The 18,944-nt window shown below is 40.4% G+C and overlaps 1 protein-coding gene across 2 annotated transcripts; it reads left to right on the forward strand.

Annotated features, from left to right (window-relative positions):
• The first annotated feature begins 17 nt into the window (after positions 1–17).
• On the forward strand, positions 18–9,604 carry mthfs (5,10-methenyltetrahydrofolate synthetase (5-formyltetrahydrofolate cyclo-ligase)). 2 transcript variants are annotated; one of them, XM_064336619.1, is made up of 3 exons: positions 18–101; positions 3,171–3,432; positions 8,832–9,604. In XM_064336619.1, exons 2-3 carry the CDS (start codon positions 3,225–3,227, stop codon positions 9,053–9,055), a joined length of 432 nt encoding a protein of 143 aa, XP_064192689.1. In that variant the 5' UTR covers positions 18–101; positions 3,171–3,224; the 3' UTR covers positions 9,056–9,604. The 2 variants fall into 2 exon arrangements, with proteins under 2 accessions (XP_064192689.1, XP_064192688.1); XM_064336618.1 differs by lacking the exon at positions 18–101 and adding an exon at positions 1,130–1,495.
• Positions 9,605–18,944: the final 9,340 nt, after the last annotated feature.

The following is an 18,944-nucleotide window of genomic DNA, read 5'->3' on the forward strand; positions in this document are numbered from 1 at the left end:
TTGAACAAACATAATGTCGATCACCTTGATAACCTCGTATTCTTCCAAAGATAGGTTGAGGAAAGATACATTCAGAACGTCCTTTGTTACAAGTTTTAAAGGTACAGTAGTGTAACGTTAGGCTATGTTTATTCTGCTATTTAATAACATATTTTTCATTCAACAGAAAAACTTAGTCAATGTAACGTTATATTGTTTGTTAGCTAGCCATATTTCAAGTAACGAGAATCTAATCTTTCGTCTTAATATGAAGTATTTTACAAACTTCCCAAAACTACTTTTTAACCCATGACATAACCAGTTAGATGTTGACATGCAAGCCCTTCGGCAAAGTAAACTTCAGCTAACAGCACATTGGTTAGAAAACACAGTCAGCGAACTTTCCAGACACTCCCAGGTCTTTCAGGGCAATTGATTTCGCTACATTAACTAGGCCGTATGCGTGTTCGCTAAATTAAAAAGGTTTAATACAAAAGGGCCTTGGCTTAATACCCTATTTTGATCTTTGGAAAGTTATAAACGCCTCATAGTTACGTATAGCTTCCGTGTGGGGTGTGTCTATATGGCAAAAGAGTCTATAGCCAAGAATAAAAAACACTTCCGTGCACGTTATATAAAACTAAAACCCTGAATTTTTCCTACTTTCTGAAAGTAGGCCTATTACTTCCTATTTGCAGTTTAATTAATACCATCGGGAAAGTTTCAACACTGTATATGTTCTAGAGTTTCAGAGGTACTTGAAGTACGTTACCTTTTTTGCATTCAAAATTAGAAATGGTGGATCACGTAGGGTGCACGAGACGTCATTAAAATGTTGGCTATAAACTAGACCTATTTCAACTCTGAATAATCTAAATACGCGGAGAGCAAATCCATGCTACTACGATAAATTACAGTAATCGTAATAGGCCTGCCTATAAGCAGCCACAATGCACGGATTATATCACTGTTTATTAACTGTTTGCGCGGGATTCTATAAAACTAATATTTACATTGTGTATATTTTTTAAAACTCCATAGCCCACATGAGTGTTAGTGTGATTCAATTACACGTGTTTGCCCGTGCATTTGACGGCCAGTGTCCGCTTTCTGCAAAAGCTTGCAGCATCATACAAAGTAGGACAGTGCTAGCCTATCAGATTAGGCTCCAGTAGCCAACATAAAGAAAACTAACAAATAGCCGCTATTATAACAGAGCAACGCCGTTGATAAATAGTTAAATCATTAACTCTGAGTTGCGAAACGTTGATATTTCATTCGTCCAAGGCAAGGCTCATATTTTTGCAGCACGCTCAGTGCAACGTTGCAGTTACGTAGCCTATATTACGCCTAGCATACAGTTGGTAAGTGAGGACCACGAGACTGAAGTCAGCTCAACACCAGTATGGCCGCCTTGCGTGCAGCAAAGCAAGCTTTGAGAAAAGAAATAAAGAAACGAGTTGGAGCGCTTGGAAACGAGGAGAAACTTCGGCAGTCTCGTATCGTTACACAAAAGGTAGCTTGAAACAAGAACCGGAATAGACGATCTGAAACACGGAAAGATTGTAACCTTATGGCTTGGTCGCAATTTTTTGAGCCTATGAAAAGCATACGATACATTTGGCTATACAGACTTGTAAATTGCTATTTAAATGAGTCGATAATTGGTATCTACAACTAGCTACAGTATTAAAGTGCGACTACGGGGCGTACATGGGCCTGGCATATATTGGGTTGCTTTTAACGAAATATAGGCTATACTACGTCTATGACAGTTAAATGTTAGGCACAGTTCGACAGCGATTTATGATTCCAGCGCATCTACTGTTGAGTATTAATTCATTTGAATTTCAGGTGATAAAGCAGTTGCTTTATTGGCAGAATGCACAGGTAGCTTACTGTAAACAGTCGAACTGGGTAGTTATAGTTAACTACCTTTTGTACCCTACCTAGGTCCACTGATTCTTCGAATTAGTGCCCCAGCCGTATATTCTGGGTTGCAGTGCCCTCAAGTGATAGATGCAGATAAAAGTTAAACGCGCCATTAGAAATCCACGTAATGGGAGAACTGTAGGCTGCATCGTGAAATTTACAATATCGGCGAAATAATTATTGATATAAAAATCAATTCGTTTCTTTTCAGTTACTAATGAAAAGTGTCAGCAATGTATTGTTTTACTAGTTCTTCTTAGACCCAAATAAGTACTTTTCGAAGGAAACCGGTATTCTCTTTTTGGAGTCAAGTCAATTTATCAGTGTTTACAATGTACAGACTATTTTAATCCATTACTCTATTTAAGGTATTATGTTACACTGCATGTATTGCTGTGTTACTGTATGCAGCTTGCACATGAAGAAAAAGTTATATTAGGGCAGAATGCATGCATTGCATGAGTGCAACCCATACTGTGGCTATACATACTGGAGTTTATCAAACCAATAAATAGTAGAAACTGTACCTTTCTTTACCTTCTATATGGGTTATGATAATTTTACATTTACATCATGGTACTTTCACCACCACTGACTTTATAGGGGAAATATTAGGGGATATACTGTACAGGAACATACAGTACCTATCAACTGTATGTTAACAGTAGAGTGAAATTGGTTATTTTTGCTTTACTTTAGCCATTTTTATTTTAGATCAAAATATGAATATGTGACAAACGTACAGACAATCAGAAAAGTAAATCAACTGAAAGCAACTGGAGTGAAGGCTTGGAAAAGCATTTCCAAATAAGATACCCCACATTTGTTAATGTCAGTGGGTCATAGTCTTGATGCAGTTATTGCATTTAAGGGCTATGCAATCAAATATTTGACTTTATTGCTGTGATTTAGTTTTTAAGTTTTACTTAATTTTTCACAGCTGAAAATGGGGGGACTCAACACCAAGCTGCTGCTTCTGTAAAATTGTAAAAATGTATACGAATGTAAATACTGTGAAATAAAAGTTGATTGTTTGTGCTTTTGTTTCATATTCATCTTTTGATCTCAAAACCAGATCCCTTTAGTATTTAGCAGTAGAAAAAAATAACAAATTTCGCTCTACAGTTATTATACTTTTGGAGGGCACTCTGGATATCAGCTTGAGGAAATGCATTACTGTTTGTTCCAGTAGCTTAATTTATTCAGAAAAATCGCTTTGACAATTGAAACTGAAGCAATTATTTTCGCCCTTTAATTAGCTACTGAAGCATCCCAAATATGAGCGCTGTCGGAGAATAGCGGTTTTCCTCAGCATGAACGATGAGGTGCGCACCGAGGACATCATCGAGGACATATTCAAGAGGGGGAAAGAGTGCTTCATCCCCAGGTACTTCAGCGACAGCAGTCACATGGACATGCTGAAGTTGGCCTCGGTCGAAGACATACGGTCTCTGCCGCTCACTTCCTGGAATATCCGCCAGCCCGGGGATGAGGAGGAGAGAGAGGATGCTCTGGCCTCGGGTGAGTCTGCATTCAGTTTCAAAGTGGTAGCGAGTTGTGGCCAAACCACTACCCTTCAGGAGGTGGTCAGGGTTAGCAGGGGTTAAGGGTTAGCTCACTGTACTACTTCTGCAAATATAAAATTTGTTACCAGTGTTAGAAACGGCGAATATCACATTGTATTTGTTTTTGCTATGCAAAGTTAAATATAAAGTGTTTTTCAGATAGATTACAACTGAGCCCAAATATCGGCAAATGTTACTTTCTTTCAGAAATAAATAAAGTCTCTTAATACTACCTCTAGATGGCACTGTGTCTCTATCCCAGCACCACTAATGCCTTGGCATTTGCTGACTGTGTCCTTTGGGAGCAAATGGTTAAATGTTTATTTCATTTTGACTATTGAATTTTCCCAAAGGGATAATAACCATCATTAGTAATATATTCTGAAATTTCATCCATTTTTTCCCCATGGTATAAAAGAAATGTTCATGGAGAGGTATTTGCTAGTCAGATTGTTTTTATTATGGTACATAAGTAGTTCTCTCAGAATTAATTTAATCCACAAGAGGGCAGATCTGTCTAGCAACCAGTGGAGATTTATTATATTATGAATTTGTGACCTTTACATGTCTCCAAAAGGTGGTCTTTACAGTATTGTTTCAGAACATCATGTTTTGGTTATGTTGAAAACTCTCAGTGAATGGCAGACAGATAGTGGCATAGAAAAGGTTTGCTTAGGAAGGACAATGCCATTCTTCCAGGTGGCCTTTATCTGGCCTGAAAGGGACTTTCTGTTAACCTTTAATGGATAAAAGAAGCAGTGCGGTATCTGGAGGCAGGCTATGTCTAGACCTGTTTGAGGCTGGCCACAGCTGTTTTATTTGGGTTTATCTGAAGATAATGAAAACTCAATCGACTGCAGGGTGCAGTAGGTCTCTTCTAATCCCATGGCATTCCTTTTCTTTTATTCATTTTCTTTTAGATTTCAGGTTAGAGTTTTTTCGATATATATGAAAGTTTGGACTACAGCTGAAAATCGCACCCTCTTTTTAGAAATGAATTTTGCTTTGAATTTGACTTAAATGTCAGTCAATCATAACTTCTTAAATTAATAGATTAGCAACTTTTGTCAGAGTTTTTTCAGGTTACATGGAATGATTCATGTCTATTTGTCCTAAGCTCACACGCAACAAACACCCGAGGATGACTTGCAGTCCGCTTTGCTCAATATTTATGTTGGCTTTCTGCAACTGCGACATAGGCAAGGAAATTACCAGTAGAGAGGGAATTCTTAGTGTGCTCATAAAAGAAGGAGAAACTCAAAAGCTCAAAGTACAGCACAAGAGGATACAAAGCAGTTGTTATTTCTTTGTAGTGTTTGTGTGGAGAGTGAAAGCACCAGCTGTGTGGAAACGCATGTTTATCGTCATTCAGATACTCCGCACAAAAGAAGCTGGGTCTGAGTTGACCAAGTATTGGATAGTTTCCTCAGAGTCTATTATCTAGCGGCAAACGTACAGCTAGACTTCAATATGCTCTTTTGTGGCAAAGTTTGAGGGTATGTGCACAGGCTTTGTGACAGTTCTCTGTAAAAAGTGCTATGCAAATAAAATTGAATTGAACTGAACATTAATGAGAGGAATGGTGCCAAAAAAAGGTAAAACAAAGACACATTTATGGGAAAAAAACCATTGGTAAAAACCACAAAACCCCTCGTTTTACAATAGTAATATATGGCCTGTATGTAATATATATTCAGAATGCACTGTGGGTATGAGTTTTACAGCACATAACGTTCATTTGGTGACGGTCTTTCACAGATGTAAACTGGCAGAGCTATGAGGTCAAGCTCACTCTTTCACATGTACAGTGCTGGGGGGAAAGGTTGGAGCTTGAATGCAGATGCATGAGCCACTGCAACTAGTGCTGTGTCCTAGCGCCACCTCTCCAGAAAATGGTGGTTTTGCACCTTGTTGAGCCAGTAAAGCCAGTGAAAGGATTTTTTGTTTTATATCAGGTTTACGCTCCGATGACTCTTCCTTTGTTCATAGCTACCCTAGTCCTTTCATTAGAAATCATTTTTTGAGTCTGCCTTCAGAGAAGCTGGCTGTCAGAAACTGGTCGTGCCGCACTGGCCTGCAGTCCATCAGAGGATGCGCAGGCCTCTTCTGCATTGGTCATTAAGCAGCTCATAGAGAAGGGGTCGCTGTGGAGGAAACGAAAGCAGACGTGTAGGTTGTGTAGAGACAGAAAAGGTCAGGAGAGATTTGTGATGTGAGGCACAAGTGCTTTGTGGGGACACAGGGCTGTAACACGGATGAATGGGCTGCTAAATGCTGAGCTGTTCATTGCCTGCTAGGGGGTGTTGGTGATGAGGGTATGTAATGAGAAACATCGTATAGCTTTGCGATAACAAATCCTGGACCGTTGAAGGTCAACAGTAATCATCTTGATTTTCAGTGTAGGAACACTTAACGTCATGCCTTACCTTACTGTATGAACATTACTGTATCAGCAATGGAGCAAACACTTGGGTTTTGCCTTCTTTGTAGCATTTTGCAGATTCATAGCCCCAGCTAAATCAGCTACATCATAAGAGATTCACATCTTACATGAGCAGTGCAATAATTAATTACAGAGCATGTTGGTGTTTGCTTATGGTATTTTCACAAGCTATAGTATTATAATAAGTGGAGATGTTTCAGCTGCATGAATGAGTTCTGTTAATTGGTCAGTGTATTTTTTTTTTAAAACAGGTTGTGATAAAAACCGGTAATTATCTATCTACATCCAGCTCGCCTCAAAAGGGAGTGGTATAGAGCAGGATTAGTGTTAGGGAGAATAGATTTTGTAACTTTTTCAGTGGGGAAAGTCACACTCTAAAGTACACATCAGAGACCAATTCCCACATGCTGAGGAAGAGAGAACACCAATAAAGCGTTACCTGCAAGTGCTGCTGTCCTGCTGGGGGAACTGAATGGAAGCTTCAAGGCATTTTCATGTTTTTTCTACAGACGTACATGGGGGAATGGAGAACACGGAAGTTAAGGGAGGTACATCGGCAATGTCGAGAGAGAGAGAGAGAGAGAGAGAGAGAGAGGGAGAGGGAGAGGGAGAGAGGGAGGGAGGGAGGAGGCAGTCAGAATTTGGGGAGAAAAGAACAGTTAAGGGAGGAATATAGGCAATGTCATTTGAGAGCGAGAGAGAACAGTCAGAATTAAGGGAGAAAGAACAGTTAAGGGAGGACTATTGGCAATATCATTTGAGAGAGAAAGAGCGCAGTCAGAATTTAGGGAAAAAAGAACAGTTAAGGGAGGAATATAGATAATGTCATTTGAGAGAGAAAGAGAGCAGTCAGAATTTAGGGAGAAAAGAACAGTTAAGGGAGGAATATAGGCACTGTCATTTGAGAGAGAAAGAGAGCAGTCAGAATTTAGGGAGAAAAGAACAGTTAAGGGAGGAATATAGGCACTGTCATTTGAGAGAGAAAGAGAGCAGTCAGAATTTAGGGAGAAAAGAACAGTTAAGGGAGGAATATAGGCAATGTCATTTGAGGGAGGGAGAGAGAGAGAGAGAGTGAATTAAGAGGGAAAAGAACAAGGGGGCAATAGGATCAACAATATACTTAAAACTGGTTTGCCATGGAATCCAGTTTTACTGAATATTGCACCCACACTTTTGAATGATTCTCAATTTAAAGGATCAATTTCCAGAATTCTGGATGTGATTTTGTTTAATAAAATCAGTTGCATTATAGAGATGCATAACTGGGTGAAATCGTATTTCAGTATTAAAACACTGGTAGAAATTAGATGCCACTTACAGTAGCTGGAGCAGATCCTCATTATGAATTTCTAGGCGGTAGGTGTGCAAGATATTCAGATTTTCCATACTCCTGTGCCATTCTTGTGTGCCACTCAAATGACAGGTTATGCAACATAGGTCCTTTTGAAAACGTGCATGTTAAAGATAACGAGGGGTGAGTGCTGTTTGGTGCTCTTGTGTGAAGATGGAGAGGTTCAAATAAGGACAGGCTTATTACAAACATGAAGTTGTCTTGTTATATAAGCATGAATGATATGCTTAGATTAGCTTTTTGCACAGTTCCTGGTCACCTTTTCCATCAAACTGTAATGTCAGCCAGCAAACTTGCAGTGTGAGAGGGTAATGCTAAGTCTGTTTTAACACTAACAGAAATCGACTGATTTGATTTGCTGTAGCATTTATTATATAATGCAATGCATATTTAGTTACTGTCAGGAGAAAACAATACTGTCAGTAGAATTTAGGTTTGACTGTATGTTTTTTTTTAGTCTCAGTGTATATTTGCTGGTGCAGTTGAGATATTTCTGTGAGAATTGTTTTTCAACCACTCATTTTATAAGTTTACATAAAATACCTATTAGTATTTACATATTTAATTTGAAATAATAAAGCGGTCTCACAATAAGAGAGGTTGAGACCGCACGCCCTATACGCTAATTTGTGTTGACAACCCTTATACACTTAAAGGTAAGTATGCAGTGTGTGAACAGAAAAGCAGCACGCTCTAATTCAGAGATGAATCTAAACAGATCACCTGGATGCCATTGAAACGTCAGTCACCTTGGCTCTCTTATGCAAGTAGCTTGTCAGCAACTGACAAGCAGCCCAACTCTCTGGGGAACAAGTGATTTATTGTGATGTCACAGACTGGGCAGTTGCTGGCCTGAGTGGGAGACCTGTGCTCTAAGAAACTGACTGTGTTTAAATGAGTCCAGCGGGAAGTGTTTTGTGGTACTGGCTTTATTCAAGAATTGATCTGTGCTCACAAACTCAGCTTGTGCAAGGTGTGACTGTATATCACATACAGGTAAGAATTGAAGTGAAATTCATTTTCAGCATTTTGTTGATAAATTTTATTCAGTAATGTAGTTTGAAAGGCTATTTCTCAGTATTGAAATGGGTACATCCAATCTCTTATAGTTAAGTCAGGTGCTGCCTTGCTGGACTGTAAATTCATCTGGAACTTTGTCTAACAAAATGACAGAACTGGTATAAATAACCACCAGGGGGAGTTTCATATTTATGTTTTAGAATTTCTGTCTCAATTTGGTGGTCAGGTAAATGAGAGCTTGCGCAGGTCAACTGAAGTCCAAAGCAGCAGAATCGCTGATGTCATCCCTTTATTAATGCTTTTGAGAACTGTGACCAAGTAGTCTTTATATGCTAATCTAACCTGCTTCAAACACATGTGCATGTGTTTGTTTTTTTCTTTTGGCAGTTTTGGAATAGAGGGAACGCGTTCAATCCTTCTGGACTTTCCTTGAGTAGTCCTGACTCTAGACGCTCAGGCCCTGGTAGGCATATTATGAGCCTGGCAAGTCGAGCCCCTTGAGTCACTCCCTGTGTCATTCCTGTTTGTTGATCCTGAGCAGGGGGGCTCGAGCTGATCCTGATGCCTGGACTGGGGTTCGACAAAAATGGGCATCGGCTGGGTCGCGGCAAGGGCTTCTACGACACCTACCTGCAGCGGTGCATGAACCATTCCAAAGGCAAGCCCTACACTATCGGGCTGGCCTTCAAGGAGCAGATTTGCCAGGAGGTTCCCGTGGAGGGCAACGACATTCACATTGATGAAGTCCTGTATGAGGGCATGTAGACAGATCAATGGGATGCCAGCTGTGCTCTCTAACTCATTGGTCTGTACTCAGTTAAAGGGCTGTTCCTTTTCATCAAGTGCCTTTTTAAGACTCGGGTAGCCATTATTTTGTCTGTGTTTGTCTGAGAGATTATTCAATTCAACTTTGATTAACTGGTGCCAGTAATGGCATTATACAGTACATTCTGTGCTTTTCCAGACTACCCAACCTTTATTGTGCGTGCATCCAAAAACTTTACAATGTCTTAAATTAAGTTACACTGTTTGTATTGGCTGCGGTGTAAATGCTGGTCTCTGGATTTACTGACGGTTTAAAGTAAGGTCTGGCTAGCACTGCGATACCAGAGAAGTGTGTTTCACTGCTGATTCTCTCAGTCCTGTGAAAATTTGTAAATGAATGGAATTCTTTCTTTGTCAATGATACTGCATGATGTTCCTCTGTGTAGTATACCAATTATTTAATTTCTGTGTTATATTATCCAACGTGCTAATGCACCCACAGTGAATGGAATTAAAACCTGAAAAAATAAACAAGCGAGAAGAAAAGCCTTTTCTGATGTGACAATGAAAGAATGCTTTGTGTGTGTTCCCTTGTTCATTGTTACCACAGGACAGTGACAGCCTCTCTGGTCTCTTGACCCGGGCTGTTTTCTCCAAAGGAAGGAACAACGCTGTCGCCACGTTACGGTGAAGGGGGAACATTGACGAACGGCGGGCAGATTAGAACGGCGGCGTTGCGCGCGCCGCGGCTTGCTGATGGATAGCGTGTCAGGCAGGCTCCGCGTCTGAGGGGCCACGGTAGCTGATGAGGCACAATGTTTACCTCAGTCAATTTGTCGTCCTCACTGCAAGATGGATTCCTTACCTGTGCGCAGACGTCCTTAATTGCTTGGTTGTAATGTCCTTTAGAGCCCTGTCTTTCCTGGGTTCTCTTCCCAGCAGAGAATTGGAAAGTGGATGCAATTCAAAGACTAAAAGGCCACATTAGCAGGGCAAAAACCCAGGGTCATCAGTGTCGCAGAAGGGAATGCACGGATCTCCGGTAAGATTCGACTCAGAATTTCAGACATTAAACAGGGAAGCTTTAAGCCCCCTTTTAAATGGAAGTCAATAAATGCATCAGTGGTAATAATAGCTTTTCATTAGTGGTAGTAGTGGTTGTTGTTGTCCCTGTCAAGTCAAATCAAATGAATTTTATTTGTATTGCACTTTTTCCAGAAAACTGTCACAAAGATGCTTTACAGGGTAACAGAAAAAGGGCACAAAAACCAGGCCTGAACCCCCAAATAGCAAGCACATGACGTACAAACTCCCAGTGGGGAGATGAACCCTCAAATTATGGTGAGAAAAAATAAGTAGACCAGGCTGAAATATCTAATTTAAAGGCATACTATGCAGGATTTTTACCTTGAAAATATTATAAAATAACCATGCTAAGGAATGTCTAAGATGCACTGGCAATCTCTGTTTTTACGTTATTCTAATGTGCTTGGGAGGTTTCTGGGCGTGGGACTCTTTTCTGTGTGGGGAGGGGTGGGTGTGGCTACAGAGCCTGTGGTTTGGAATACAATTTCAGCTGAAAGTTTGTTGCTAGCTAGCTAGCTGCTGCTCTACAGCGAAGCAAAAAGACAAGCCAACAGGCCTTGTACAAGAACTACAGTTAACCTTGGAAATGCTTTTCCTCAGTGGCGTCAGCTAAAGTTCGCCTAGGGAATGAAAAGCAATAAGGAGTTGGCTTACTTTCTGTTGGATTTGTAAGTAACGTTACCTCTAGCTATCCAGCTAGCTACGTTAGGTGAGGTACTCTGAGGGAGTGGGTGGGGTTGAAGACTGAGGAGGAGACTTATTTGAGTGTGAACACAGGACTACACAGCAAGGCTTTAAAAAATCCTGCATAGTATGTTTCTCACATAAGCCAAAGTTATATGCAGATTTATTTTGAAGCTCTCAATTCCTATGAAGCCAGTCCTTTCAGAGGGATTGCATGAATCGTTTTTCTCTGTAGAAGTTTAGTTCCAGTGAAGGCTATCAGCTGATGAGTTTCCCACCACCCCAAGCTTGCATCCCTCACAGTCGGGTTAGAAGTATAATGGCATGGATGAAGAACTTCCATGTTACAATAGTCCCACGAGCATGCATGGGCTCCTTTGTCTTTTTCAGAAAAATATAAATTGGGAGTGCAGTGTTATAAAGTATGAAGCAGAGATTCACTTGTACATAATTATACTTGTGGGCTAAGATAGGCAAAATCCCAAAACGGCATAAGGTTCCTCAATTTCAACCGTCTCCTCTTCCTTTTTTCTGGCTTTATCTCCCAGAGTGCTAATGCTTCCTGTTTAATCAAACGCGGTAGGACCCTGGAAATGATTAATTAAAAAAGGGCTGCAAAGATGCCAGCTCTCAGCGAGAACTCTCATTATGAGGAATTAATAAACCAATGCAGGGGACGGTGGCAGATAGGTTTGGCTCGTGCGTGCCCCGGGGACGGTGACGCCAGTGCCCCGGGAACAGAAGTCAAAAGCGTGACGTGAGGGAAGTCGAGGAGGCCGACGTCGTGAACCGCGCTTACTTTCATGCGGCCGCTTCGCCGAACGACCCTGAGGGAAGGTAATGGAGGAGGAGTGATGCTGCCCGCTTTTCAGTCGAGGCGTCGCCGTGCGATTGTAGACGACACTTCCCACTAGTCACTACGGATGAGGAATAAAGGGTTGCGCTGGAGAGTTGATCGAGAAAGACCGGGACCAAAACGACCCTCAGTGTGAAGCCCCGTAGTTGACTTTAACCCACTGCCGTTTTCCTGGTCACCTCTGTCCGTGATCTGTGAAGCGCACTGTCACACAAGAATTACAAGGCATTGGTATGGACAGATCTTCCTCTTTTATTTCTGCTTTCCATCCGTTTGTCTCCCAGTATTACACAGCAGCGAATTTGACATTAATATTACATAAGGGGGACAGTGTTGCTCAGCTCTGGGGAGTTGAATGGTAATTGCTTTATGTACTGTTTTCTCTGCAGAGCATTTACACTGCTCTCTGATAGAGAGCCGTCCTTTCACTTAATACACTGAAAGCGTGCCAGAAAATGTGCATAGCACAATAAGCTTGGGAAACACTGTGATGGATCTTTTTAAAATTCATTTTGTTTTATTATTAATATTTTTTTTACATCTGCAGAAATCATATGTTATTGTGCATTTAGCTTTTGGAGGAATGCATGCAAGACCAGACATGAATGCCATATTTGTTATTTCCAAGCAATTATTATTACTGTTAATGTTGAATATGGGCTAGAGGTAAATTTTTATCATGTGGTACTGATCTGTTAGTAATATACATTGACAACCGAATCTGCATTAAGGATTAATATGCTTGCGTGAATTTGATTTATGTATTTATTTATTTTTTTGGTTTTAAGATTGGCCTACTAAATTCTTTTTAATGTTCTTTTTTTAGAAATTCCCAAAGCAGCAGTAATGATCCATAGCTGAAAGCATACTCCAAACAGCACACCAAGCTAGCAGTCAGTACCAAATGAAATTTGAAAATGTCACAGAAAGGAAATGAATAATAGTCAAACTGCTGGAGTTCAATGTGGCATTCTACTTCCAGAAGCTCTCAAATGAGAGGGGGGTGAGAGAATGTACACTAGATGGAACTATGATTTAAAATCCATTCTAGACAGACACATTTATTTTGGTCCTTTGAAGAAGACAAAAAAGATAAATCTAAATTTAATCTAAATCTGAAGGAAATTGTAGAATGCATTGTATCTATAAAACAATCTGCAAGCTGCAGGGTTTGTCACGATTAAGGAATGTGATAGGTCGCTGTAAGAAAGTACACATAAACTGAAATTAAACATTGATTCAAAACATCTAAATTAGTCTGATATTTTTAACATTTACTTTACATTTTTCCCCCTGAATTTGAAATAGGAAATTGCAACCATGTCTGCAGCTGTCGGTTTAGGAGGCGGTATGATAAGGCAGGTAAACTCTGGAATCTGCCACTTCTTTTCATTTTGCAGTTCACCGACTGGGCAGACACACTTTCTGTGCTTGCAGATTGCACAACTGACCCAGTCGGTGTAGGATTGTGGGCTGCTGATTAACTGTCAGAAATGGCTTCAGGACGGATGCGAATCACTCCTGCTCCTGACCACAACCTTGCTGGCTGTGGACATCCATTTGAAGCAGGCCCTATATTTCACAGATGCTCACTGCGTTGTCTGGAGCGGGCAGACAAATGAACCCTGCTTGCTTTCGGCGGCTGGGGGTACAGGCTTCCTTTGCCGGAGGCCTGGAGGCTCAGAGCCGATTGCGTAACACTTTATGTGAGGCCGCTCATAGGAGAGGGGGGGGAAAACCCAACTCATACATGTTTTCAGTTGGGGAGCGTCCTGCCAGGTTCATAGCCCAGTGATTCATGAAGGTGGAACAACGCGCACAGGCAGGCCAGGAGGGGACCGCAGATGGTGCGTCATTTTTCAAGGTCGGCTCGGCCCGGCTGCACTTTGCCGAGTCCTGTGCAGGCTAACTTTTCCTTTGGCTGCGATTTACTGAAGTGCAAATTCGGCAAACGTAAGTTCTAAAAGCTTAGTTAAAGAAAAAACCGATGCACAGATCTCTGAGATGCACTGGTTCTTTGATACTCAGGTCTTCTGATGTGTAATCTCGCTGTAAAGAGGGCTCTTCTGGCTTCCAGTGTTGGTGCAAGAACACAAACAGCAACCAAGATGGCACAATACAAGAGGATTAGCCCCACTTTTCCCTTTGGCACCCAAAACTAAATTATTCCATGATATCCAGTACATTGATTTAGAAAATATTTTTAAGATTTCAGAATAAAACCTGTAAATAAGTTATTGAGATACATTTTAAAATGTCCTCCTTTTATCTTTTTTTAAACTAAAGACTAAATTGTAAAATGAGAGACTTATGACAAAAAGAGAGAATTATAACAAAAAACACTTTTGGCTTTGTTCCTGTAATTGCAGAGGAACACAGACATCTGTCTTTATTTGAGGAGATAAAATTCTAATTGAAATACATGCGTAACTGGAGTGGCGCCCTGGGTTGAGACAAAATTATGATGGGAAAGGAGGTTTCAAAAATCATTTAATGGATAAAGATCTCATATGCTGTCAACCTCTGACTTTTATGAACCCATAAAACTGGCTTTGTTATCTGTATCTGAGCACTATACGGCTGAGAACAATGAGTCCCTGAACTATAGGGCCTGCATTTCTGCCAGCAGAGGTTTGTAGCCTGCAATTCAGTCAGAACACACAAGCCTTTTGTAGTTGCCATAGTCAAGCACACAATGGTATAGTATAATTTACATAACATTACATTTACATTACAGGCATTTAGCAGATGCTCTTATCCAGAGTGACTTACACAACATTTTACATAGCATTTACATTGCATCCATTTATACAGCTGGATTTATACTGAAGCAATGCAGGTTAAGTACCTTGCTCAAGGGGACAGTGGCAGTGTCCTACCCAGGAATCAAACCTGTGACCTTATGGTTTCAAGACCAGGTCCTTACCCATTATACTGCACTGCCGCCCAACAGTGATTAATTATGTAGAGAGAACAATCATATGGGGGTTTTGTGCAATCTAGCAAATTGTCACAGTAACGGGATGGATAGGACTACCGCAGTAGATGCATTATTTAAAAGCATCGTCTTGATCCTGTGTGTGCAGCTCTTGGTGCACTGGATTACATGTATTTTACGCATGATGCAAATTTCTGCAACACAGCTTTAATCCTTGACAGATATTTCTCAGAAGACTAGTGGCATATTTCCTCTAGTAACATGCATGACATGCATGGTTCTTGTGAAGAAATTATTCATTATTTCTGTTTTTTTCTTGACATTGTAGAGGCATCATGTAGCTGGTAATTGTGAAACCTTCAGAAACATTATGAATAACAGGAAAGCATGGATTTGAGGAAAAGACTGAAAAGACTAGATTTTCTGTTGTTTGTGTTAATTCAAATTTTAAGTTGCAAATATTGAGTTTGGGTACCACTTTGTTGCAATTTCCTTTTTTGCAATTTTGTTATGATTTATCAACAAGCTGAACACCACCAGTTAACTCTTATTCGAAATATGATACTCTATTACTGGCATGTTATTACTGTAAATACTGCTGAATAAAACATAAATACGGAGCCATTAGCTTCGCTAAGTTAATCGGCAGGCAATTCAAGGCAATTAGTAATCATTAAACTAAATTGAGTGACTACAGGTAGCTCAACTGGATGATTGTTAATGATTACTTGACAGGTGGTTTCATGATGAGGCTGTATTATCATCTTATATGATTACTTGACTGAAATGAAGATATCTACCGATTGAAGCTGAACCCATTTGAGGTTTATGAAGCCTAAAAAGGAGGCGGGGACTCAACATTGACATTTTCCTTTGGTTATCCTGAGCAGCAGTGGTTGTGCACTGGTTAAGCTATCAGTATGGACAGGAAACCACTTGCCTAGTCACATAGTGCAGACAGTGAGGCTTGTGCCACTGTTTTCAGAGGCCCCCAACCTGAATATCCCTTTAAGCAATTGATTTGTATTATATTGCTTGTGATTCATTATTCAAGCCACGGCTCTTTGGTTTTACTTTAAATCTACTGTAGAGCTCTACTAACTTACAGGGAAAGTGTACTGCCATTTGTAACACTAGTACGCTTAACTGTGCCCTTCAAGTTCAAATTAATTATATGTGCTTAGTTATCCAATTAAATATTTTTCCCTGGGGTTCATATTAAGTGCTTATTGACTTTTTATTCCAGAATGTATTAAATTTATTTCAATCAATTTCATACATACTCTACAAGTTACACGATAAATGGAAGGTAAAACTCTGGCAGTTTCTCATCAGAGATCTAATAAGTGCTCTTTAAGAGAGCCCTCGGGTCAGCTTCTTTAAGGTTCTGGTTGCAATCAAAGAGATGCAAAGAGATTTCCACCAATAGAGCTCACTGAACGATTGCCCTTGCATTGCATGCAAAGCCTGTGCCAGCCATGGGCCTTTTAATACACTCAGAAATATAGATTTGTTTACGTTCTCAGTGCGCTTGTATCTTGATTTCATTTTTCATTTACACAACGTGTTTGCTGTCCTACTTGTGAAGCGAAGGTGTAGCGTTGACATGGGATTCATTTGTTAACAGAATTTAGCTGCTGCGAGTTTGTACTCGCAGGATTGACATTGCAATTATACATTGCTCTACTGCAGAGTTATATGCATTGAAGTGAGAAGGAAACAACAGTCAGCATTAGTTTTATAAATCCACTGCTGTGCAATAGTCACCTTACTCACCTCTCTAAAAGCCTCCACAGAAATAACTAAAAAATAAGCCACAAAGAATTAAATAAAATACACTGCTGGCAGTTTAATTTGTGCAGTAAGGATTTCTCCGAAAATGGTTGCTAGATGACAAAATTTTTCAACCTACTGGTATATTGGTTTGATGATTATGAACATCATTTTTTATTTGTGGCGACTTATGTGAAATGTTGTGGTACAGTGAGTGATGTTGTCTCATAATGAGTAATGTTGCCCACAGTCTGGGCTTTTAAATTAGGCTCTGTCTGTATGGAGTTATTCCTGTATCCATTTCAGTTTCATCCAAGCCCAGTTTTCACTCTTCCTTGTTTATGAATTTGCCCTCTGATGAACTTGATGTCCTGTCTAAGGTTCTGACTTGTTGACTATGGTACTCTGTGACTGCCGCGTTTGATTCTTCCTAATTGCGATCCTTTACAGTAAAGTGGTTACTGAGAATGGGTGGGATGTATTGTCATCTGAACATCTTTAGGCAAAACACTGAAAATCTTAGTAAAACTTTCGTAAAAATAAATCTGTATTTTTATGAAGCCTGACTTCGCCCATTACTATCTTGGATGTGAGTGATTGCAGCTAGCGTCTTTAGTAGCAGATCCTATTGTCTTGCTTTCAGAAGTGTGATTGAAGGCATGTGGAAATCCTCCTGTTATGGGGTTTTCTTTAAGGTTTCCCCAATCATTAATCCCAAACCAAAGTATCTCCATCACTGCTGAACATCTCCTGTAGGGACCTCTTTGAGTTACAAAGGGCCATATGGCGACTGGAGAGGTGAGCATGGGCAGACATAGCACAGAGTGGGGGGTACTCACTCTGTCTGCCAGGCTGTGAGCCACACAGTTGGGGACGTAGGGCACCTCTTGCCACCCAATCTGGGATGGAGCCCCTTCCTCTGTGGGAGGGGGCCAGTCCTGGCACAGGCCACCTCCACTTGAAGGGTACATGTCTTGGACAGCTGGCCACATGAGGTCCAGCTCCAGCCCTGCAAGCAGCTGTAGCACAATGCAATTATCACTCTAAAAACACCCATCACAAGATATGAGGGGTGTTCTTTATAATGCAATTGTTGCTTTAATAAATTTGTACTTAGATAAATATGCTAATATTTTGATTTCTCCAAGGTTAGAGTACCACTGCAATACTTCCCTTCTAGTCAATTAACATAATTAAAAACCCAAAACATTTTGTGTTTTGTGCTGTGCTGTACATGGAATGTTTTATAAATACAGTAGAAGATATCTGAATTCTACTTAGAGCAATTCTCTAGTCTATACAAACAAATAATTCATAGTTTAAACACGCATATTTCTGAGTTGTGTTGTGTTTCCTTTGGTAGTATTGGGGTGTTGTTGATTTCAGTTTTGTTTTTCCAAGAGGCCATATCACATTTTATTCCTGACCTAATTTCAGCTTCTTAAATTTTACTGTCGCTCTCTGTTTGAATTTGAAAGCTATCTGAATCTTGCGAAACATTTCTCTGGGATATTTCATTGGAATTCATTCAAACTCCTCTCCCTGCATTACAAAGCAAGGGTTAACACTTGACTTCGGTAATATTCTCATTTCAAGACTTCAAATTAACATCAGATCTCTAAAGTCAGAGCAAGACAGGACTGACATTCGCCATCAGTCACATCTCAATGGTGCCTCTTCTCATTTAGGTGAAGGTAGTAATTCACTCTGACAACCCTGGTACACAGACACATTATGTAGATGTTCTCAAATCTGCAAATTGCTTTCCTTCACAAAAAGCAACTGCTGCATTCGCAAAAATAATTACTATTAAAAGAAGGACAGTGAGGTGGTCAGCGCCCTTGAGGACATGTTCGGTCAGCTCTATAACAGCCCTGAATAATGTCATTATTGGAACCATGCAGGGATGATGAACACAAGGTCTCTGAGCAGAGGTTGGAACTGGCTGTGATTAACCGTCACAGGTCACACTGACACAGAAAAAATCTCTTCACTCCACTGCTCCTTAACTGCATCATGTCGAAGTCAGTGAGAAAATCACTACTCTCTCCTTATCTTAGGGAACTGAGAAGAATTTTGAGACTGATGGGACTTAGTTTTGATTATGCCTTTGTTTATCAAGATCTGGGCTTCATTATCAATGGATTTATGACTCATGCCTATGTGCATATGTTTACCTCAACATTATTGATGAGAAACCTTCAGCAAGTCTCCCTCAAAAAATTTTTATACCGTACTCTACCCTACGAAGCCACAAGGGCTTAAGTAATTAATCGCTGAACCATCAATCAGGCAAAAATGATAGAAAGTATACCGTGCAAAACGACAGACAGGGACGAGAAGGGAAATTCATCAGCAATGCTGCCGTCTATCGTACACAGTTCCTCTGTGTGTGACCCAGCCTTTCTTCACCAAGCCCATCTGCATTCAGAGGTTGTAACGTGCCTGTGTTCCACTAGCTCCGTCATTCAGCAGCAGGGCTTTGTGTGTTTCCAGCCTACAGTTGGCTAACTTGCCATTTCCCCGCTTTGTTGCTCACCGGACTCATTATT

Source organism: Anguilla rostrata, chromosome 5 (assembly GCF_018555375.3).
Source record: "Anguilla rostrata isolate EN2019 chromosome 5, ASM1855537v3, whole genome shotgun sequence".
NCBI lineage: Eukaryota > Metazoa > Chordata > Actinopteri > Anguilliformes > Anguillidae > Anguilla > Anguilla rostrata.